The sequence below is a fragment of the Limanda limanda genome, chromosome 4, assembly GCF_963576545.1.
Source record: "Limanda limanda chromosome 4, fLimLim1.1, whole genome shotgun sequence".
NCBI lineage: Eukaryota > Metazoa > Chordata > Actinopteri > Pleuronectiformes > Pleuronectidae > Limanda > Limanda limanda.
Genome location: NC_083639.1, coordinates 29,857,329 through 29,872,293, shown reverse-complemented (window position 1 = coordinate 29,872,293; position 14,965 = coordinate 29,857,329). Strand labels below are relative to the sequence as shown.

At 41.3% G+C, this 14,965-nt stretch overlaps 1 protein-coding gene across 1 annotated transcript in view; it reads left to right on the top strand.

Moving 5' to 3' along the window:
- Positions 1-12,227: 12,227 nt before the first annotated feature.
- Positions 12,228-14,965, top strand: part of LOC133000161 (6-phosphofructo-2-kinase/fructose-2,6-bisphosphatase 2-like) — a gene marked incomplete at its 5' end in the record, with an annotated part of 5,283 nt that continues 2,545 nt past the window's right edge. The window contains 8 exons of the mRNA XM_061070029.1: positions 12,228-12,296; positions 12,457-12,513; positions 12,622-12,746; positions 12,922-13,129; positions 13,955-14,101; positions 14,317-14,421; positions 14,512-14,641; positions 14,869-14,933. Of these exons, the coding sequence (XP_060926012.1) occupies positions 12,228-12,296; positions 12,457-12,513; positions 12,622-12,746; positions 12,922-13,129; positions 13,955-14,101; positions 14,317-14,421; positions 14,512-14,641; positions 14,869-14,933 (906 nt within the window). The remainder of the gene's footprint in view (positions 12,297-12,456; positions 12,514-12,621; positions 12,747-12,921; positions 13,130-13,954; positions 14,102-14,316; positions 14,422-14,511; positions 14,642-14,868; positions 14,934-14,965) is intronic.

The window sequence follows — 14,965 nt, the reverse complement described above, 5'->3', positions numbered from 1 at the left end:
AGATTCAAATGTTGTATAAAGATTTATCCCTCTTGTTATAGAAGCATTGTTGGAAAATACTTCACATTACTTGACATATTGTCCCGGCAGTAGGTAACAGATTGAACTTTCTGTCTCGAGCTGCTGTTCACAATGTTTTTAATGTGTCTCAATCAGCTCTTAATGATACATATTCATTATGTGTTCTCTGAAGGGATTTGTAGGTATTATTGCTATTTTGTTGAGATACTTTTGTACATGTTATCAAACAAAGAATTTGCTTTATTTGCTTCTTGCAAACGTTTATTTTCTTCTTGACTTTTCCTCAACATTGGTCTTTTTATTTACTAATGCAGAGTTTCATTGGATGACTGTGTAATGTTTGATCATTGATAAGTTATTGCCGTGCTCCAATCAGCCTCCTTGTGCCTTTTTAGCAGACGATAAAAGTGAGTTTCAATGAGTCTTGTTTTTTCTCAAAGAAATATCAGAGACAAATTAATCTGTGCATTCAAATGTTATTGATCATTTTTGACTTTCATTGTATTGTCCCTTGTTATATTAAAAACGCTGTCAATATTATTAAAGAACTAAATGAAATTAGATTTCGTGGCTAGTTTGCTTTGTTTTTTCTTGTTTTATCAGCACAAGGCCCAAAGTGTCACGGAATGGAGAGGTTGAATGGAGAAGCTAAATTACTCATTAGGGTGAATAGCAAATAAGAAAAAGGGAAAGTAATTCATTAATCCATTCAGTTGCCTATTTCTCTTATTCAGATTCATTATCAAATGGATTTGTAGATCACCCCCCCCCCATTAATACACAAGATTGGGGAGAAGGGCGATTAGCACGATTAGGCTGTGGAGTTAGACAGCTCATTGACTTTCTGTTGACTGGGAGAACATATTAAAAGAAGCATTTATGTTGTTTTTTTAACCCAGAAAAATATTGAAATAAATTAGACAATCAAACCTGATGTGACCACTGACACATAATCCTCAGATAAACAGACACCACCCCTGCTCAGTTTCTTTTCATAGATGTCTCAAAAATAAGATATTTCATCATTATTATCATTCTCCTAGAGTTGCAAATACAAATTAAGGGAACAAATTGTTTCATCAACAAAGGCACTGGAAAAGGAACACTGTGCTGAGCTTTACTCTTCTTGAAGCTGTGCCTAACAAAACACACCAGACGGCACCAAGTGAATACTTATTTCAAACTTTTGTGAACCGTAAATCAAATACGAGACCCCTGGAAGACGTTGACATTGACCGATCTATCATGACCAGAAAAAACAAAAAGTCTCAAGGGGCATTATGAAAAAACAACAGGAAGGCCGCCATCTTGCATTTAGTGGCCATTTTGGCCACATTCTAAATTTTTACTTTGAGGAACTTGTACCAGGTCTTACATCAGATCAACTTCAAATTGAGATGAAAACAAAAACAATTAAAAATTGAAATTTCTACTATTTCTAGGACTGCAAATCAGCACTGAACGGGCCTTAGCACATGCATTTTGAAGCATGACATGCGTTTTGCGCACTGCGGCAAAGATAAACGCTTCACTTCCTGCCTCCGTCACGTGAGGTCGATCCTTGTCTACTAATTGCTCATTAGATTAAATGTTTGTTTTGAATCACTGACCTATGATCTATGTTGTTTTATATAGATCTGTGATCTACTGAGTCCAGTATCACACAGATTGACCGACAGAACCAAAACATCTCAGCACAAACATAAAAATAATTATCTTAAATTTTATTTTTTTTTGGGACATCACAGCTGTCTCTGAATTTAACCATCCTGCTGTTTGACATTTACAGTCATTCATGTGTGAGTGTAATGCTGCGTTCCAGACGACTCGCATGTCAGATATTCTGACCTGAAATTGCTGAGTTCCGACTTCACGTCAAACATAAACAAACATGTCTGACTGTGAGAAGCTGATTAATTTGTCTCGTGAGGAAACAAAGAGGAGGGCGACGCCTTTATCTTTTCATTAGACTTTTATTCTTGGAAACACATTCAATACATAAAGGAGAACACAAACTGTCATTGAATCTCACGAACCAAGAAGTCATTGTTTTAAAACAAACATATTTAATCAAATAGAGTTATTTTATCTAGGGACATAAAACCTGTTAGTAGTCTATTTAAAACAGTGAACTATGAATATGTATACTATGAATATCTGCTGATAAATCCTACAAAATCTTGGTTGCAACTGAATCACTTCTCTTCTTTATGAATCCTCACGTCTTGTACAAGAGGACTGAATCTTAAATCTTTCACCACACTCGGATCCACTAAACGCTTTCTCTCTTGTATGAATCCTCATATGTCTATTTAGATGGCCCCTTTGGTTAAATCCATTACCACACTCAGAGCAGATATACGGTTTCTCTCCTGTATGAATCCTCATATGTGTATCTAGATTGCCCCTTTCGTTAAATCTTTTACCACACTCAGAGCAACTAAACGCTTTCTCTCCTGTATGAATCCTCATATGTGTATTTAGACTGCCCCTTTGGTTAAATCCATTACCACACTCAGAGCAGATGTACGGTTTCTCTCCTGTATGAATCCTCATATGTGTATCTAGATTGCCCCTTTCGTTAAATCTTTTACCACACTCAGAGCAAATATACGGTTTCTCTCCTGTATGAATCCTCATGTGTGTATTTAGACTGCCCCTTTTGTTAAATCTTTTACCACACTCAGAGCAACTAAACGCTTTCTCTCCTGTATGAATCCTCATATGTGTATTTAGACTGCCCCTTTTGTTAAATCCATTACCACACTCAGAGCAGATATACGGTTTCTCTCCTGTATGAATCCTCATATGTGTATTTAGATTGCCCCTTTCGTTAAATCTGTTACCACACTCAGAGCAACTAAACGCTTTCTCTCCTGTATGAATCCTCATATGTGTATTTAGATTGCCCCTTTGGTTAAATCCATTACCACACTCAGAGCAGATATACGGTTTCTCTCCTGTATGAATCCTCATATGTGTATTTAGATTGCCCCTTTGGTTAAATCTTTTACCACACTCAGAGCAACTGAACGATTTTTTTTCTGTCTTACATCCCACATCACTTAGTTTGTTATTTCTTGTATTTAAACCAGTCTGAGTTTCCCTGGTCTCCAGCCAATCATCCTCACTGACTTCAGTCTCAGAAGATTCTTCAGTCTTGTCCTCAGGACCTTGTTGTAAACGTCCATCTGGACCTGAGTTCCTGGCTGGTTCTGGTCCTCCACAGTCCGCTCTGTTCTCCTTCATCTCACTCGGATGAAGCTTTGACGATTTAAGTTTCTCTTCATCTTCTTCACTCTTCACAGCGACAGGAGTCAATGTGAACTTGATATCAGCCTCCTCCAGTCCTTGAAGCTGCTGTCCATCCTGATTGGTCCACGGTTCCTCCTGTTCCTCTTTAATGTGGGGGGGCTCTGGATCCTCCTGGTCCACAAGGGGGCTCCACTGCTGCTCCTCAGGGGGAAACTCTTCTTTCTTCACCATCAGTTGCTGGACGTCTGCAGGACACACTGAAACACAAAAACAAATGTTTATAATTTCAGAGTTTCCTGAAGTGTTTTGAAAAACTTGTGTTGTGTCGTTTAATGTCGACTGTTGTGATTTTTGAACGATCACATTCAGGAAGTAGAGATGTTGAGGTCGTTTACAGTTGGTGTTACGACGCAGCTCGTAAAGGAAGCAGCATAAAACAAAAGGTTTCTGGTAAAGAAAAGTTTTTCATTCACAGCAGCAGGTTTTCTGCACAGACTCGTTCACAACAGCATCAAATCCTCCTCATTATTCAGGTGAGAGGTGGAGCAGACAGACAGGAAGTGGAGTATTAACTCTGTTGCTCGAGCTGATGCTAGCCTACGTTAGCCTGTGAGCGGTTCCTTCCAACTTTGTCTCAAGAACTGTTTACATTCCACTCCCTAGCATCACACTTCAAGGGTTACAGTGCAATCCTTCTGGCCTTCCTTGCTGCAAAGTTATCAATCAAAACATCGTTTTCAACAGTTTGAATTTAGAAAAACTCCTCTCGGCTTAAGCTACTGTTACTGGTAGTGTTGCTCTGATCCACAGAGCAATACACAAGTTGGGATATATTTCTGTGAGCTGCTTTGCATGTATGAAAGAGTTGTCATGCTCTTTGATGGCCAGTAAGGTAAAATGTCTAACTCCTTGGCCAGCTTATTTAGTTATTAAGCATTTTGGTGTATTTGGACAGCCTGACATACTTTTTTTCTTTCCAAGATAGCTGTTGATTAGTTGAATCCGGTCTGATTAAACTCTCTAGCTCGCTACACCAATACTAACATTGTTATTATAACTCAAATTTCAACTTCATGACACCAGTGTTAATTTTGGTATCTATTTTAGATTTAGTATCGTCTTTAGATGAAAATGCATATTAGTTTTAGTCACATTGAGTCATTTTTATCCTTCTTAGTTTAAGTCTAGTTTTCGTTGATGGAAACTCAGAACATTTTAGTCTAATTTTAGTCAACGAAAACTGACTTTTTAAGTCACATTTAATAGTCCATCTTATAGCCACATTTAACCCCTTTCCTTCCCTTCTCAGGCCCAAGGACCCCCTGTGTTGTGTCTACAACTGCATAATAGTCTAGCTTGCAGTACTTAAATTGTGGATACAATTAGTCTCTGATACAGATCTCCTAGTATATGCCTACAGCTGAATTCCAATTAATGCAGTGTAAATTATCATTAAAATATAAGAGAATAGCAAGCCTAGATTTTGAAGATTCAAATGCTTTGATAGCACAACACAACTACTATGCCTACCTGACCTTAGAGCTTGTTAGGCTATCATTATTATAGAGAACGCTCTTATTGTTTTACGGTAATAGTTTTGCCTGTTATTAGAGGTTTTACGTTTCTCTCGTACCTGTGTATATATGACGTGTATGTCGTCACATCCTGTGTTATTGTTGTTGTGAACCTGTGCATGAAACAGATGCACAGAGCCGGTGCACGAGGAAGAATAAATTATACTGAATGAAACAGACGCTCCGCTTGTACTTTGACCCTAAAGTTACACTGCGCAAGTGAGGTAACTCAACAGGTTATGGGCCCAGGGCTGAAGACAAGCGGGCGTGAAGTGGTTGCGACGTATTACGCATAGTTAGCAGAGAAGCTAGAAGAAAGTGACGGGCTAACGATGGCGAACCGAGCAACAGGAGTTCCAGCACCGCAGCTTATATTCGATGGGACGGAGGAGAAATTCGACCTTTGGGAGACACGGTTCCTGAGCTGCCTGCATATCCTGAAGTTGAAGGATACTATGGTGAGAGAACCAGTTGATGCGAGCGAGAAAGACGGACGGAAGAATGCCGACTGCTACGCCGAGCTGGTAAGGCTAATAGATGATAAAAGCCTATCGTTAATCAGACACGAGGCTGCTGATGATGGCAGGAAAGCCCTGAGAATACTAAAAGAACATTATTCTGGGAAGAGCAAGCCACGGATTATAAATATGAACACGTCTCTTACCAAGCTTCACATGGCAGACAGAGAGACTGTTACTGACTATTTAATAAGAGCTGAGAACATTATAACAGCATTAAGGGAAGCAGGAGAGACCATGAGTGATGGACTGATCGTGGCCATGACGCTAAGCGGGCTACCGGACTTGTTCAAGCCGCTAGCTGTCCATGTGACGCAGAATGGAGACAGCGTCACGTTTGCAGATTTCAAAAGAAGACTACGAGTCTATGAGGAATCAGAGAAAATGAAAATGGCTGAAGCAACTACAGATAATGTGATGAAAACGTATACAAGACAAGGTGGGGGCCATAGCAAGTGTGGAATAAAGCGACACATGGCAAGAACAATACGCATGCAGAAACACTTTGTAAGAAGAAGGGGGGACAAGATGGCGTCAGAAAAGTTGCAGAGGAGCAAGGTGACGACCAAGACCACCTCTTCATGGCCAGATATGTCAAGAGTGAAAGACCACCAGGTAACGTGAAGATGAAAGGCATCATGGTGGATGCGGGAGCGACTTCCCACATCGTGAATGACATCAACAAGTTCCAGAGCTTCGACAACTCGTTCCGGTCAGAGACCCACTCAGTGGAATTAGCAGACGGAAGCAAGTGCAGTGGAAGAGCACAACAGAGAGGAACGGCGGTGATACAACTTCTAGACCACGCAGGACAACAACACACAGCGCAGCTACGAGAGGCCCTCTACATGCCATCATATCCAAACGACATCTTCTCAGTGGCAAGAGCAACAAATGGAGGAGCGACACTCACTTTCAAGAAGGGGAACAGTCGCATGATCACCAAGGATGGCAGCACATGTCCATTCATGAGAATGGACATTTGTATTACTTACCAACTGTTGAGAAGGATGTTGATAAATGTAAAGTATGTCATGATATGCAAACTTGGCATGAAATATTGGGTCATTGTAATTATGAAGATGTGAAAAGGTTGCAAAGTGTTGTGAAGGGCATGGTGATTAAGGGAGGTGCAGTAGGGTTGGATCAATTATGTGATGTGTGTACACAGGGAAAGTTCACCCAGACAAGAAATAGGGAGCCAGCTAGGAAGGCAAAGAAGCCCCTAGAACTAGTCCACACCGACTTAGCCGGTCCCATGCGGACACCAAGCACAGTCCTTTACAGACCACTACTCAGGTACTATGCTTTTAAATTTTCTTAGGTCCAAGAGTGATACAGTGCAGGCCACAGAAAAGTTATTAGCAGACATAGCTCCTTATGGAGAAGTCAAGTGTATCCGTTCAGATAACGGCACTGAGTTTACAAGTCGAGACTTCTAGACACTTGTAACAAAAAATAGGATTAGACATGAGACGTCTGCGCCATACTCACCCCACCAAAATGGCACAGCAGAGAGAGGGTGGAGAACACTCTATGATATGAGCAGATGCCTACTGATAGAAAGCGGGTTACCAGATCATTTATGGAACTACGCTGTACAGACCTCAGCTTATGTGAGAAACAGATGTTACAGTAGACGTACAAAGAAAACGCCGTACGAGCTATTCACAGGAAGGGTCCCAGACATATCCAAATTCCAAAAATTCGGATCGATGTGTTTTGCCTACAAGCAAGAGAAAAGCAAATTGGATTCCAGATGTGAGCAAGGTGTTTTCATAGGCTATGATAAGAACAGCCCAGCCTATCTAGTAGGGGTGGGAATTGGCAAAAATGTGACGATTCAATAGTATTGCGATATTTGGGCCACGATTCAATAGTATTGCAATTCTGCAATATATTGCGATACTGCAAGTATTGCGATTTGATTCTGCGATATATTGCGATTCATGTCCCCCATATTATTCAAAGGCATTACAAAAAGAGGAAAATAAGACTGTTCACCTCACTTCAAATGTCACCTTTAATTCTGTGAACAACATTGTCTTCTACACATTAACTGAAGTGTAAAAACTAAGAAAGGGTAGTGCAAAAACTTTGTCCTTGAACATTCAGGACACAGGACCTTTGTAATTATTTTCTGAATAGGAGACCTCTCACATGAACGCTGAGCTCAGAGCACATAACTTACAATTATTTAAATACAATACAGTAACATCAAGCAGACATAATAGAGTAACATAAACCTGAGAATAAGCATATAAATAAGAGTAACCTAGAGCTTCAATCAAATTGAGAAAAATAAAAAAGTGTACTACTAGAGTCCAGTCGGCTGCAAGGTCATGAACCAAAATGTTAAATTAATTTGGGAATATTGGCATTTTTGTTCAGAAAAAGGAGTTGGTCGACATGCTCAGATGTTAAAGTTCCTCTGGGCCGTTACTATATCTCCTGCAGTGGAGAACATCCTTTCCACATACACACTAGGTATCTTTTAAACTCTGAAACTCTCCTTGTCATGCTTTGCCAGCCAGGGGCTGTTACATATATAATTGAAAATAAAGTATTAAAAAAAAAAAATATTGCAATACTTTGTGCTACAGTATCGATATAATCGCGGGCGCAAAATATCGCGATACTTAACAGAATCGATTTTTCCCCCACCACTACTATCTAGTGTACTATCCAGACACAGAGAGGGGTAAAAAGCATAGGTTGGTGAAATTCACCACTAAAGCAAGCAAAGAAAGGGAAACACAAACATCTGAGTCACACATAGAATACGGGGATATACACTCTACTGATGACAACAGTGATGAGTATGTTGTTGATTAGAATGTGAAAAATGTACCAGGTCAAGGTGTTCAAAGTGATGATAGTGAGACTTCATCTGAAAAGACTGAGTACACACAGCCAGATGTGTCCACAGAGACTGTGATCAAGAGGAACCCACCGAGAATTAGAAAGAGACCAGCTTATCTACAGGATTATGTGACAGATGACAAACTGCACACATGCATGGACTCTTGTTACAGAGCAGTGTGTGACATACCTCAAAATTACCAGGACGCCATTGCATCAAGCAAAGCAAGGCAGTGGACTAATGCCATGAGAGAGGAGATGCAATCGCTGGAGGAGAATGAGACTTTCAAGCTTACTCAGTTGCCACCAGGCAAACAGACAGTGGGGGGCAGATGGGTTTATGCACTTAAGACCGAAATTGATGGATCTGATAAATATAAAGCTAGATTCGTAGCAAAAGGCTACAGTCAGAAACCAGGCACTGACTACGAGGAGACTCTCACCCGCAGCTGATATGTCAAGTGTGAGAGTGGCCATGCAAAAGGCTGTACAAGATAACCTAGTCCTACACCAGATGGATGTGAAGACAGCTTACTTGCATGCCCCAATTGACCGTGAAATTGATATGGAGCAACCTGAGGGTTATGAGAAAAAGTCCAATACAGGTGAAAAACTTGTGTGTAAATTACAAAAATCTATTTATGGTCTGAAACAATCAGGGAGAAATTGGAATACTATAATGCATGAATGTCTAAGTGAGAATGATTTTGTACAGAACCCAGCTGATAACTGTGTGTATACAAAAGAAAAGCACAACGAGTAAGTAATCCTAATCATATGGGTTGACGATCTGGTGATAGCAGCTAGTAATGAAAATGTTCTGAAAAATGTCAAGAGAATACTCACTGAAAGGTTCAAAATGAAAGACTTGGGAAAGCGGAGACATTTCTTGGGCATAGATTTCAAACAAGCAGATGGTGTAGTCAAAATGTCACAGGGGAGACATGTGAGCAAAATTCTAGATCAATTTGGGATGCAGGATTGCAAAGCTAGAGAAACTCCATGTGAACCAAAACTTGAATACACAGAAGATGCAGAAAAACTGAAAGACCCAAGAATGTACAGGGAGGCAGTAGGAAGTTTAATTTACTTGTCTACATGTACCCGACCAGACATAACTTTTGTGGTCAGTAAACTCTCCCAGCACTTTGCTGAACCAACAGTAGAACACTGGACCACATTAAAACATGTGTTCAGGTACCTGAAAGGTACAACAGAACAGGGATTATGTTTTAGGAGAAATGACAGAGAAAAATTTGGCCTAAGAGTCTACAGTGATGCTGACTGGGCATCAGACCCAGCAGATAGGCGAAGTACATCAGGTTTTTGTGTCAGTCTAAATGAGGGAAGCTCTTTGATATCCTGGAAAACAAGAAAACAACCGACAGTAGCTTTATCCAGTTGTGAGGCTGAATACATGTCCTTAGCATCAGCCGTACAGGAATGCATTTACTAAGAGCAGTTACTCAGGGGTATAGACACATATCAATATGCAAAAACAAAAATGTATGAAGACAACCAAGGTGCCATAGCACTAGCCAAAAATCCCTTGACATTAAGTATCATTTTATCAGGAAAATGTGAACAATGAAAAGTTTATTTTGGAATATTGTCCTACTGAGCAAATGATTGCTGATGTCATGACAAAACCAGCTACTAAGCTGAAGTTAAAAAGATTTGCACGAAACATGTTTGGTACTTAAGAGTGCAAAGAGTATTTTGTTTCTTTGAGTATCAAGGATACCACATTCTGTTATTTTTGTTTTGATGCAACCTAATGTGATAAGAGCGAGTGGGGGTGTTAAACTATCCTTATTATAGAGAACGCTCTTATTGTTTAACGGTAATAGTTTTCCCTGTTATTAGAGGTTTTACGTTTCTCTTGTACCTGTGTATATATGACGTGTATGTCGTCACATCCTGTGTTATTGTTGTTGTGAACCTGTGCATGAAACGGATGCACAGAGCCGGTGCACGAGGAAGAATAAATTATACTGAATGAAACAGACGCTCCGTTTGTACTTTTCACGCTGAAGTTACACTGCGCAAGTGAGTTAACTTAACAACCCCCACCTGGCTTGGACTCTTATCCAGCACCCACGCCTCAATTCTGTGTTACATTAACACACATAACAGTATATTGCAAATTGCACATCCACATTTCTCTCCTGTTTTGCATTTTACTTTTTATTTTACTTTTTATATCTCGTATAAACTGTTTTGCATTTTACTCTTTATTTAACTTTTTATATCTTGGATATTATTTTTTTATAAACAGTTATTTCTTTCTTATGTGAAGTACTTATTGTGTTTTTATTGTGTCTTTATGTTAAATGTATGCACCTAATTACCAAAGAAAATTCCAGGTAGGTGTAAAGCTACTTGGCAATAAATCCTTTCTGATTCTGATTCATCAGGATGCAGCCACGTCTCAGTGAGGGACAATAAATCTATGTTATAATCTGAGACTAGTTCATTTACTAAAATAGCTTTTGATGACAGTGATCTCATGTTTAAAAGACCACATTTAAAAGTCTTAGTTTCCTGAGTTGTTGCAGAGGTTGTGTTAATTTCTATTAGATTATTGTGTGGAATTCTCGCTCTGTTAATGTTTGATTTAAATCATGTAATTGGACGGTGGACAGACAGAGTCTCTATGGGGTTGTGTGACTGATCCAGAGGGAGCAGAGAAGTGTGTAGCACTGCAGCTCTGCTTCCTGGTCCCAACTCTGGGTTGTCATGTTATAGACTGGGTAATATTCCTAGAATAACAGAGCTAGCTTAGGCTAAGCTACGTGGTAAGCTAGGTGGCTACGTGCTAAGCTAGGTGGCTAGCGGCAGCTAAGCTAACTACAGCTAACGGAGGTTCTAGGTCGCTGAGCCTCTCGCCTCCATCGCTACCAACACACTGCATTTATTACATGTAGCTCTACTGTTAATGGAGGCGGAGGAGTCAGTGAACATGAGCCACTCGGAGCAAGAGGGAGAGAGAGAAGCCATCGCTGCTGTATCAGCCTGTTAGACTACGAGGCTGAGCTCACACAGAACACAGAGTCACGAAGCACCAGAGAGGAGGGGCTGGGATGTGTGGCTGTTTAACTACAGACCGGTGATTGTAGCCGGAGTGATGCAGAGAAACAGCTGTTAGCAGAGGAGCTAGTTCAGAGAGCGTGAGCAGCATAGATAGATATAGATAGATATGATGCTAGCTAACGTTAGCCTGTTAGCGGTTCCTCTAGGGACTGACCTGCTCTGTGCAGCCGGACTTCGGGCTGCATCCCGGCATCGAGCAGCCTCCTCTGGCGGCAGATCTCCAGCTCTGTCCGCTCCACTCGCTCCTCGTACCCAGCCACGGTTTCCTCCAGCCCGGCGAGGATCTGCTCCTCCGCCGCCGCGAGCCGCTCGGTTAGCATCGCTCTCAGCTCCGGGACTCGAGCCTTTCCTCCTCCTTCCTCCACCTGCAGCAGGAAGTCTTCAGCGGCAGCGCGGATCCGCTCATGTACCGACTCCCGCAGCAGCTGCATGGCGGACATGTTGCTCCTTCCTCCTCACGCTGAGTCTCTGAGGGGACAAAGAGACAAAGACAGGAAACAGAGACTCCGAGCTCCGAGCCAGCAGCGACCCCTGCTGGACTAGAGGACGAAAAGGAAACGAAAGTACTAATACTGCACAGTAGAAATACTCGGTTACAAGTACTTGTTAAACAAGTACTAAAGCATAACCAACAAAATAAACCTAAACAATGGTGGAAGAAGAATTTGGATCATTCACAGAGGTAAAAGTACCAAGACAGTAAAGTAATATTCCATTACAAGTAAAAGTACAAGACAGTGAAGTAGAAATACTCAATAATTCGGACAGTAAAAACTAAAAAAACGACTATTTCTAGGACTGAAAAGTTGCTGAATTGTGACCTAGATATCAAACAGGCTGCTGCTGTCACTCTGAAGCTGACACTGTCCAAGTTACACACATTGACTTGTTTTCTCAGGTTTTTGATGCAACAAACACAACAAGAGAACGTAGAGACCTCATTCAAGGCTTTGTGAAGGAGAATGCATTCAAGGTAACATTGGAAGTGTTTTTATTATATTCTGCTGTTCTTTTGTCTTTGAAAATCGGACTTAATTGAAATTCACATTCAAACATTCACAGTTTATGTAGCGTTGAATGTGAAATGATGAAGGTAAGACTTTTTACGTTGACCTCTGACCTCTCTCCAACAGGTATTCTTCGTGGAGTCGGTGTGCGACGACCCTGAGGTGATAGCTGCTAATATTCTGGTACGTCACTCAAACCCATAATCTATAAATATTCCCGGTCTCTGCTTTGTTATGTAAGAACCATGCTGCTTGCTCACATGGTCTGACTGTGTTGCATACCTGCCACAGGAAGTGAAGGTGTCCAGTCCCGACTACCCTGAGAGACACAGAGAGAGAGTAATGGACGACTTCCTCAAACGCATCGAGTGCTACAAGGTCACTTATCAACCGTTAGATCCTGACAACTACGACAAGTAAGAGCTGATCACATCTGCTTCTCTCTATCTCAATAGGTCATTACATTTAATATCTGGATTACACTCCTGTGAACCTAAAAGGTGTTATAGCAGTTTGCAACAAATGAACACTAGATGGCGCCAGTAAGCAGATTTTAAGTTCAGCCCCCCCATGATCCTTCACTACCTGCAGGGACCTGTCGTTTATCAAGGTGATAAACGTGGGCCGGCGTTTCCTGGTGAACCGGGTGCAGGACTACATCCAGAGCAAGATCGTGTATTACCTCATGAACATCCACGTGCACTCTCACTCCATCTACCTGTGCCGCCACGGAGAGAGCAACCACAACGTGGAGGGCCGCATCGGGGGGGACTCTGAGCTTTCTCCTCAAGGGAAACAGGTACGATGACACAGAAAGAACCAATCACAAGACTCATTAGTTCACTGGGATAAGATTTACTTTAATTCTCTCCGTTGGCTTTTTCATGAGCATTAATCTAATGAAACAGACAGGAACCCTGAGAAAAGAATTGATGATATCTAGACCAGAGGTCTTCAACAGGGGGTCCGCGGAGGCTCTGCAGGGGAGTCGCGAAATCTTTGGTTGATTAAACAATATATAAATGTTTTTATAATTTTTTATTTATTTTTGAACCAATTTTTTTCCACAAGTTTAAATGTCTTTAAATACACATTAGCATGCATCCGACATATTGTGAGGCTGATTTGACCCTCTGCCTGACAACCTCCATCCGTCCAAGATGAGATAAGTTGTGTGCTACCCATCAGGGTCCGACATCTCACTAATGTGGGAGTATGTGTTACATCCACAGATAGCTTGAGGATTCACTGGCTCTTCTGCATGTTTAAAATAAAAACATGAATCTGTGAATTACTTTAATAGCTCAGTGTTGTATGCAAGATGTATGTTTATAAATGGCAGTGGCATGGCCTCCCTGTACCTTGCACATGTTTAAATTAAAAACATGAATATATGAACCTGTGTAATATTTGAATAGCTTAGTATTGAATGCACAATAACAGGGAAGTTATGTTTTTACATGGCACTAGGCCCAGTTTAATATAAAACACAATTTTATACAATATATATAGTAGGGGGTCCCTGCTCCATCTCTCCACCAGTTTGGGGGTCCTTGGCCTGAAAAACGTTGAAGACCCCTGATCTAGACGATGATTGTCGATTTGTGTTTCTCTCGTTTCCCAGTTGGCCCACGCCCTGAGAGACTTCATCGAGGAGCACCAACTGTGGGATTTGAAGGTTTGGACGAGTCAACTGAGAAGAACCATCCAGACGGCGGAGGAGCTCGGGGTTCCTTATGAACAGTGGAAGATTCTCAACGAGATCGACGCTGTCAGTACCGATCTATGAGAGGAATCTCTCTCATAAAGCATCTTTATGGATTAAAATATTCTGCTACTGTCTTTAAACAATCCCTATGTATAATATGTGGAATTGAAGCACCTCTTTCTTTGTATTATGTGCAGTGAAAGTGCTTCTGCTTACTTTACTTTGGTGTGTGATATTTGAATGAATATTCTTTTCTTTTTTTGAATATCCCTCCTCAGGGTGTGTGTGAGGAGATGAGCTATGAGATGATCGAGAACACTTTCCCAGAGGAGTTTGCTTTGAGAGACCAGGACAAGGATCACTATGGTTACCAAGGAGGAGGGGTAACCTGGCCCACTCCTTCCATCCCCTCGTGTTTCACAGATGTTAATCAGGTTGATGTTTTGTTAAAATCGTCTTCTCTGGCTCTGTAGTCCTACCAGGATCTGGTTCAGCGACTGGAGCCGGTCATCATGGAGCTGGAGAGACAGGGCAACGTGCTGGTCGTCTGCCACCAGGCCGTGATGAGATGTCTGTTGGCGTACTTCCTGGATAAAAGTGCAGGTAGAAGAATGATCACTAAACACACACAGGACACAATGACACACAGATACTGACTTTGTGCTTTTTAAAATCATCCTAAAGAAGATCTGCCGTACATGAAGTGTCCGCTCCACACTGTGCTCAAACTCACACCTGTGGCATATGGTAGGTCCTTCCCCCCCCCAGGACACACAACTTCACTCTATGACCCTTTCTTCTATTGAAATATTCTGTTTCCTCTCTTGCAGGTTGCAAAGTGGAACTGTTTTATCTGAAGGTGGAGGCAGTGAACACACATCGAGACCGGCCCCTTGTAAGTTCCTCTCATTCAAACTGAATAATCAC